The following is a 9,610-nucleotide window of genomic DNA, read 5'->3' on the forward strand; positions in this document are numbered from 1 at the left end:
AGGTTTTTTCCCAGGGCCTGGCTCTCTCCACAACAGCAATAGCACCTCTAGTAATATTATAGCATACGGGGCAGGCCGTTACCTTCTTAGATGTTGGTATTCCTTTCAAACTTCACACTTCCTCCTCAATCTCACCTACTGAAACAGAGGGAAAAATTCAAGCACTGAAACCAAGATTCTCACCCTGTCTGAAAGGCACAGAATTTGGATTTCTGTGTACAAAACTCCTCAGCAGAATGATCAGTCTGTAGAGGAGTCACAGCCAGCCATAAAGGCAACAGGCTTACAGACTTCTCAAACCAGACAGGTACCTTGCCCTGCCACCTTATTCCAGGTTCCAAGGAGTTCACTGTAATGGAGCCTGAACAACACAAAGATCAAATTGGGATGAGTAAACTAATTCATTTCATGAAGTAGTGACTTGAATAGAGCATTCTGTAACAAAGTCTTTTGAAAGTTTCCTGATTCTCCCCCTTCAATTTTGGCATAAAGTAAGACACGCGATGCTTGTCAATGCTTCTGTACACCCAACCCTTTCTCTATGTCAAAATGTCTTACAGCAACTCTTCAACAGTTTCTGTACAGCACATGTCAGAGGAGCAAACGAAGTTATCAATTTCCATCTTGAAGAAAATCTGTGGAGAGGCTAATGCATAGCCAGGAGTCTGTGTATGTCAGGAAATTAATCTTATGATGGAAGCTCACAGATATCAGGCATGTCAGTCTCTCCCAGAAGGTTTGAAAGGCAATAATTACTACTATTTCACACCACAGTTTAGTAGTCACATTAACCCCATACTTCATAATTTCTACCATGCACCTGCAGAAACAGAGAACTAGACCAGAAACACCCTCCAAAGCGTGCAAAGATTCTGCCTTTACCTGCAATAGTTCTGAGTTATTCTCCCTTACAGGAGGGAACCAAAAAAATCTGCTGAGTTGCTGACAGCACTTATGGCATGCTGTGCCTAGGGTTTATCTTCCACTCAACAAAAAGCTTAGAAAGAGAAGAATATCACAGGAGGACAGACAGAAGGCAAGAGAAAGTCACCCTAATGTCTCCAACCTCTCCCAAAGATGTGTCCTCAAATCTGACAACTAACTTAAAATTTAACTGAGCGGACCCTTTGTCCTTCTCTCCATTAAAAGTTGACTATGTCATCTTCAAAATATACAAGAGTTGGTGATGAGATCTCTGCAACTGCAGGGACACACCATATCCTCTCAAATTATATCCTTTTAATGCCCTACACAGTGACAGCAGACTTAAAAAAATGGATGTTCTACAATGCTATCTAAGTTCAGTTCTGGTTTAGGGTCTTCTTTCAGCTTTGTTTTCTTGTAGGTGGGTGCAAGTTTTTACACTCATCAAGGTAACAAGGTAATACTCTGATTTATTTGGTCTAAGAGATTCTTAGGAGTACTGAGTCACGCTTGCTGCAGTAGAGAAGTCATCTACTGGCCATCTCTCCTTTATTCCCTCCAGTCACACCCTACGTGGTTGTGCAGTCCAATTATACTCATTTGTTGGTGTCTGGTTGGTTGTTGGTTTGAGGGCTTTTTTCAGGTGCTGATGAAAGACTGAACCAATGAAAGAGATGAACAAATGCAAAATTTGACTCATAATCAGGTCACATTAAAAACAAACTCTTTGAAACTTAGTTACGAAGAGCTGAGCTGCAATGAAACAACTGGACTATGCTTTGAGGAAAAAAAAAACAAACAGACAAGAAACCAAACATTGTTCAGTTTTCAAAATGAAACTATATATAAGGATGAATATAGTTGGTCAATAAAGAGAGTAGGAGTATTAGCAAATGGAAGAATAAGACAGTTGCTTCCTATGGGAAAGAAACAGAAGTTTTCTGCTAGCAGAATTCAGAGGAAAAGGAAGACTGATGCTACATAACCCAAGTCAGATTTTAAGAGGTGCAATCCATACACTCCTTTGGAAGGAGTTTTGTATGTCTCCCTTGATTATCAGAGCTCAGTAGACAATGTGGTGAAGCTTGGTTACAGCATCAGCTGCCATTCCTCAACTTGTTTCAACACCTAAGACATGCTCACAAATAGCTGGACCACCTTTCAAAGCACCAGAGAAATACCCATTATGAGCAGAGCCAGAGCACTCAGGGAAGCTGAGCTGCTTGTCTGCATTTGGCTTGTCCACACAAAAGAGCCAGTCATGGTCTAAACAGCTCGTGCTGCCACAAAAGCATGCTCTGGTGCAGGACTATTCCATAAGCTTCTGCCAAGCACCAGAGATGTACTCAGTGCAAAAGTCTCAGTGGCCACCAGGATATATACAAGAGCACCATTCTCCCTCCACCTTTTCCCTTAGGGTGGTCACAGAAGTGTTTTGGTTCACTTGATGCTAGGCCTTCCAGTAAAGCTTTGTTTCAGAGTGATGTGTTGAGCAGCACCAAAACTGCAGATGTCAGAAGGGTTACCAAATGACACAGTCAGAAATGCAAGTCTTAAAGAGAGCAAAATAACAGAGACTATCCCATGCAGATATGTCCACATACATACCACTCCTGTTTGCCCTGAAGACATTAAGTCTAATAAATTGGCAAGAAACTGCTTCATGGGGAAAGAAGGGGGAAAAAGAATATATATATATATGTGTGTGTATATTTATATGTATATGTGTGTGTATATATATATGTATAAAAATCAGTGTGAACAATGGTAAGAGGCGTAAATGCATGAGCAGACAATATGCCCAAAGTGTAACAAATTTTAGATGGTAAGCTACCTCATGCTTACTTGTCCTTTAAGGCAACAGGTAGAGAAGAACACAAGGCACCAAAAGAGCCACAAGCTTCTCAATCACACTCAAGGAGTTCAGAGTTTAATATTTGCAGAATGTTTCTCCACACAAATCTTGACTCTTTAGCTACTTCCGTGGCACGATCAGAAAGCAGGTTCACTTTCCTAAACTCCTCCCATAGCACAACAGAGAGTGCATAGGAGTAGCAACAGAACAAGGAAAAGGGCAGCAGCAAGCTAAAGTTAAAACCACACATCAAGATAAGAACTTAAGTTTCAAAAATTGACAGGAAGGCATCAAAGGCAGCACTGGGCGAGTGGCAGGGCATGTGCATAAGTGAGACAGGACAAGAACAGAACAGAAGAATGCGGATGAGCTCAATGGACAGAAGAGCGTAAGAAAGAAAAATACAGTAAATGGGAAAGCCAGCATAAAACAAATTAAGATGGCAAGAGAGTGAACCAACAACGAAATACAATCAATTGCAAGAAAAACAGCAGTCAATACCAGACTGCACGAAGATGTCAATCCATTAACAATCAATTACAGTGAAACAGCAATAAGATGCAGTCAGTGAAATGACCAGCTGAATGAACTATTCTTTTCCACCTGTGTAAACTACAATTTGCTCTACCCAGTTACAATTTTGTAATCATTCATTCGATTAAATGAAACCTGTGTCTGTTCTATACATAGCTGCAGTATTTATGAGACATGCCATACTTAAACATGAGGTGGGGGGTTGCTCACAAGGTTTTTGTGTAAGCATTTGAGAAAGAGATTCTTATGCCATCATGTCTGCACTTAGCAACCTGTATCAATTCATTCCCATACATTGGAGGCAGGGGTTGCTGCTTGGTTCTTTGAGAAAATAAGACCACAAAGATGAAGAGGAAGACAACTGGTGGAAATTCACTCGTGTTCTCCGCCACAAACATCTGCCACACTGTGTCCCAGGAACACTGTCTGTAAGGCTTACTGAAGTCCCGATAAAACTGCAGGGAGTTTCCCTTTGCATGGATCCACATTCATGGCACTAAGAGTAGAGCCATCTACCTTCCTCCAGCAGTGGAGAAGGTTACGATACTGCTGCTGCAACTTCACCTGAAGAATTCTCCCCCTGCCTGTGAAGACTGACATGCATTTCATAATCTCCTCCACAATCACACTTAAGGGACACTGGGATGCAGCAGATCACAGGACAGTGTGGCTGCAATTTATAACTACCAGTTTCCAATACTGACCAAAAAGAGGCATCAAAGAACAGTACTCAGCCACCAGCAGCAAGCTTATATTTACCTACTGTAAGTTCAAATTTGCTGCATTTAGTATAAAACTATGACATTTAAGGGGCTACCTTACATTTGGCAAGCAAGAGATCCCTAGGTACTGTTTATCCTATCGCTCTTCTGCAGGGAAGCATTGGATGCAAGTATTAAACTTGGTCTTTTCTTGGGTACCCAGGTTAGAAAGACATTATTTCATTAAAGGAGCTCCTATCTGATGTTTTAATTCAGCCTCACAAGAAAACAACATTGTAGGGCTTAAATAGAAGGTCTCTTACCTCCAGAGCAGACAACTTTTTTCCACAGCGAAGTCGTATCTGCTATTGTGTAAACTTACTGTTGTAAAGATACTAATTAATAGAACTGATGCACTGTGCCAAGGAAACTTGAGCAGACAGCCTTGGCAGCAGTGCATACACTGGTTTACCACAGAGAGAGAAATACAAAAGTTTTTAATGAAAGAAGGCAAACGCAAAGATAATAGCTTTCATTTCGCTACAGCATTGCAGAAGGAAACAATCAGTTTCCAAAGGACTTCTCCAAGTTATAAACTAGTGAAGGCCCTGTGATTTCAGAGATAAAAGCTCCTGGTTTGTCCTCTCAAGTAACTGGCGATCAATCAATGCAGCTAATTAAAGCTTGGTTTAGTTTGAGAAGCTAACAGAAACAGGATATGATACAGTACCTTTATAATCTGTTTGACAGCCAGCAGACAACTGTTTATGCTTTGTATATTAAAGCCAGTTTCATTGAACTTTACTGCGCTACAAAGCTTTTGGAGGGCAAGAGTTTTAGTTATTCAAAGCTCCATGTGCATCACTTTGAGAACACAAGTTTTTCTCTCACAGAAGAGAGATACACACACGCCACTGCTCGTACAGCCATGAAACAAGCCCTTCCACATCCAGCTGTATCCGCCTACACTTCAAATACTTTTGTCCAAACTATTTCAGACTGCTGCCTAGTTTGGTGTGGGGCAGGGCAGCAGTGGCCCTAGAAATATGGGGAAAGGTAAAAAGATTTGATAACTCTTTCAATAACTTAAACTTGCCTGGATCAGACATTAGTGCTTTAAAACAATGCAACGAGCCAAGTCATTGCTCTGCTGTGTGAAATACAGTCCTTTCCATTGGCTCTTGGAGATCTGATATCCTAGGCTCCTTAAGGCTGAAATGTTTGGGAGTTTGTTTGTTTTTTGTTGTTATTCCTCCCCCTCCCATACATTTAGGTTTGGGAGGTTTGGGATATTATAACAAGTAATTATCTTATTTTTAGTGTGTATAATCAGATTTGCTGCATTAGGGCATCTGGTTTATAGCACACACACTGTCACTAGCTTCACAGAGTTTCTAGAAAATTAGTGTCATTACTAAAGAAAAAAGCAAACAACAAAAAACACATCATTTTCTGAATACAAAAGGTGTTAGTCCTTTGGGATGCCAATTTAATCTCTATTAATTTAGATTATTGTACTATTAAGCAATTTAGAGTTTTACACCATACTAATATAATCATGAATTTCAGTAGCCTGCAAATATTAACTTTTGAAGAACCTGGCCATATTCCTTGGAAAGGAGCCCATTACCTAAAAGCCAGCCAAGTCTCATTTGATAAAAACTACAGCAAGGTGGCACAGTGTCAGACCTTGTCTGTTCACCCTTCCCTCCATTGCTTTCTGCACCAGTACTGGTACATGCTGCTGTGACTTGTCTAGCACATTGTGATTTTCAGAGAGCAGGAAGGAAAACCAGCTCTGTGCAAGTTTTGGGGAACAGAAAATAGAGAAATAATAAGGAATGATGCAGAACTTCCAGCCAACCTACGTATGGAGGCATTTTAGCCCAGGTAAAGATCAGCTAATCCAGATGCAGCCTGACTCCCCGTCCTTGCTTCTGCATGGAGTCACTAGTTTCCAGGTCACTTTTCAATTTTTCTATTGTTTTTTAGCCAAGCTCTATAGCCATTTTCCAACCCTTATGACTTCTAAGGAACACAATCTACAAGACAGTGGTAATCACAAGCCTTGGTTCAGTCCTCTCAGCACTAGGGCATGCAACAGAAGACACAAAGTCAACGCATACATGGTCCTGCAAGACTGTTGCAAGAGTACAGCAGACTAATGACGCATTCAAAGCCACCCACTCACAGTGCATCTTTTCATCATGGCTTATCAGGATTCCAAGGTAGTACTCTCTGAGAGAAATACCTGATACTAGATACCCATGGTTATAGCAGATGCTGCAGAATGAGAAGCAGCCACTGAAGGCTTCAGAAGGCTGAGCAAGTAGCAGCAACTATATGCGTCCCTAACACCTGCAACCTAAGAAGTCATGCTGACTGTTAGTTTGGAGAACAGACTGGCAACTGTATCTAAATAAGCCTAAATAACACAATATTAAGAGAGCACCAACAGCATACGCATACTTACACGGTCTGATTAATGTGTTGATATTGATGTGAGTACTTTTCTATTTCCATACAAGAGCACTTCAGATATAAGAGCTGAGGAGACCAGGGAAAGGACTCAGGCTTGTCATTAGTCATAAAACTCTGCAATGCAGCCACATACTACCAGCTCTTGGTCATTCTACTACTTTTAATGGAGTAAGGAAGATCTAGACACTTATTAAGCAATTTCCAGTCACCCTGCATTTAAGATGATGGCAAGTATGAAGTACCACCTCACACAGAAACTCTACATTTTCTCCTTTTACACACATTCTCGGCTTCCTCTTCTCCCCCTCTTTTCTCATTTGTTTGAGGAGCTGGAGGGAGAGAGAGGAAAGATCAAAGGAAAACAGTCACAGCACCAAAAAAACCAGTTCCTCCTCCAACTCCATATCAAATCATTCTACCTTCCTCTCAGACATCCTCCCCATTTAAACCAGAAGACCTTGCAGCTGATTGCTGTCTCCTGGATTTTACTATCCCCTACTGTGTAATCAATGCTATTTTCAGTTTACGTTAAATATTAACTTTAACACTATTCTGAACTGAACCTGAGAAAAGACTCCTGACAGCAAAAGTCCCACACTTCTGTATACTCAGGATTAAGCAGAGTATTTTGTACATTTTCTCAGCATATGACAAGCACAATTGGTGTTCCAGACAAGTTGTCAGCTAAGACCCTCTAGTGTCAGAAGAGGCTATAAAAGTACTTGTTGCAATAATCAACACTGAAGTCCAAGGGTGACCATAGTGTTGAGACCACAGAAGCCTCTGTCTTCTCACCTCTCCCCAGTTCTACATCCAGCTAAAGGAGACCCCTTTGCTAGGAAAGGTGCTTCACTTTGACTCTCTGCCTCTGGCAGCCCCATCATTAGTTTGCTCAGCAGTACAACCTCAAGCTGCTCCAGTGCCTTATCCTGTCAAATAACAAGCACCATGGATGTAGGCTCCCCACTCTCACTGGGCCACCATTTCAGTGTTTGATCATCTTCATGATAGAGATTTTCCTGACTGGAATTTTCCCTGATGCAACTTGTGCCTGTTGCTCCTTTGAAGGCTAGTTGTCCATACTAACAAGGAAAACCCACTACAAACAGACAACCCTACCAACTGAGACTTAGTTGGGAACTAAACAGATCATCTTAGTGCTGTTCTGTATAAACCTCAAACTTTTAGCACCTGAAAAGCTGCACAGGCAGTAAACTTGGTCCATCATCAGCTTCGCTGTCCCTCACTTCACCTCTGCAACCCACAACCTCAGCTTCCAGTCCATCCTTGCTCTCCTTACAGCAGCACTCCCCCACAACCCCACAAAATTGTGGTCAGCCTTCTCTGTCCATCCTTCCCTCACCCACTCCCTCTTCCCCATTGCCTCTCGATGCTCTTGACCACGAATTCTACTTTGGTTTCCCAGCCTCGCTCTGTGCGGGTCACACAGCCCAGCTCCTGCCCGAGCAGCCTCCTGCCGAGCCTGCCGCTGCTCAGGTCTCTCCCGTGACACGGCTCGTCAGCGCTGGCAGCTCCACCGCGCCCACGGGGCCCGCGAAACAAGAGGAAAACCCAGCAGCCTCAGTCGCCGCCAAAGGAGGCATTAAAGCATTTCTCCCGGCGTTTCGGGGAGGTAGCGGTGAGACGAGCCGCCCCGGCAGACCCTGCCCCATGCCTCCTGCGGAGCATCACCCTCCGCCTCGTCCCCTGCTAAGTTTCAGAAAAGGGGGGTCCCACCCGCTCACCCTCCAGCCGACTCCCCACCCACCGCCACGGCCCCGCTCTGTTTTTCCCACGGTCGTCTGACATGACAAACAAGCGTGTTATTTCCCGTGGCGGGGAGGGAGCGTTACCTCGAGGGCAACGTCCTCACAGTGCCCGCGTCTCCGCTTCTTTCCCCCCTTGGCTCGCCTCAAACTCGAACTAGCACCGGGGCCCACGCGCGGAATGTCCCCGCGCCGCAACCCCGCGTCCCCGGTGGCCGCTTGTTCTGCTGCAAGTGTCGACGCGAGCACCCAAAAAGTGACGGATTTAACTTCCAGCTGGTCCTCGAGGGGCACCCGCAGTTCCCCCGCACCCGCCTCCCGCTCCGCGGAAAACCGCGGCGGAGAGCAGCCCCCGCCCCAGCGCCTTCGGGAGGGGAAAATAACCTCGGGACGCCGGGCCGGGCAGCGGCGGGGGTACCGGTACGTCCGTAGCACTCACCCGCCTGACGGGGAGGGACCTTCCCGCGGCGGCCAGCAGCAGGACGGCGAAGCCGAGCGGCGCCGCCGGCGGGGAGAAGGGCATGTCCGGGGCAGCCCCCCATGCGCGGGGGCCCAGCGAGGCTCCGGCTCCCGCGGAGGCTCCGCGGCAGGGCACAGAAGCGCGGCGGCGGGCGCCCCGGCGGCCGCTTTTGTAGCGGCGGCGGAGGCGGGGACGGGGCCGGCCCAGGTGCGGTGCGGTGCGGCCCGGCCCGGCCCCGCGGCGGCCGGCGGTGCTGGGGCTGTGGGGGTCGCTCCGCGGTGTGCGGGGCGGACGCGCTGGGTGCTGGTGTCGTCAGCGCGAAGGACTGTTTCGGGGAGGGGAAGCAAAAAGGAAGAAAAGCCGAGAAAAGTCGTTTGCCATCCTGACCCCCACCTCTTCAACTTCTTTTGTTTTAGTCTGACTTTGTCCAGGCTTGAGCATCTTGGTGGCCTTTGTGCTGTTCGTGACGTCCACGTTTTATTAGTTTTTAATAACAGTAAATGCAATTATCCATTTGTAACATGAATTTGCAGAGCTGCACGTCAGATTAGAGCTTGGTTTCTAAATTAAAGCCAGGGCACAGGTCAGTCCAAGCAGTAGGGTGATGTGTCAAATTGGAGGATTTAGTAATCTTATTTGCCTAGCAAAAGGATCTTCTGAATTTGTTTTGGACTAGATTTATATTATTGTGCTTACTTATTCACTTTGCACTGACTAGTAAAACTAAACCCTCAATAAATCATGTATATTGGGTGAGATTATACACCAGAATCTGGAAGGAGAAAGCATACAGAACCTACCAGAGCTAGAAGGGAATATCAAAACTGAACTGGGAACTGGGGTAAAGATTTCACATTGTCTGTTAGATACTACTGGAATATAAAGAACT

General features: G+C 45.0%; 1 protein-coding gene across 1 annotated transcript in view; it reads right to left on the bottom strand.

Annotated features, from left to right (window-relative positions):
* Positions 1-8,945, bottom strand: part of GLP1R (glucagon like peptide 1 receptor) — a 90,061-nt gene extending 81,116 nt beyond the window's left edge. Inside the window, exon 1 of the mRNA XM_082048085.1 lies at positions 8,701-8,945. Within this exon, the coding sequence (XP_081904211.1) occupies positions 8,701-8,784 (84 nt within the window). The 5' untranslated portion in view covers positions 8,785-8,945. The remainder of the gene's footprint in view (positions 1-8,700) is intronic.
* Positions 8,946-9,610: the final 665 nt, after the last annotated feature.

The sequence above is a fragment of the Streptopelia decaocto genome (assembly GCF_964273445.1).
Source record: "Streptopelia decaocto genome assembly, chromosome: 3".
Classification (NCBI taxonomy): Eukaryota; Metazoa; Chordata; class Aves; order Columbiformes; family Columbidae; genus Streptopelia; species Streptopelia decaocto.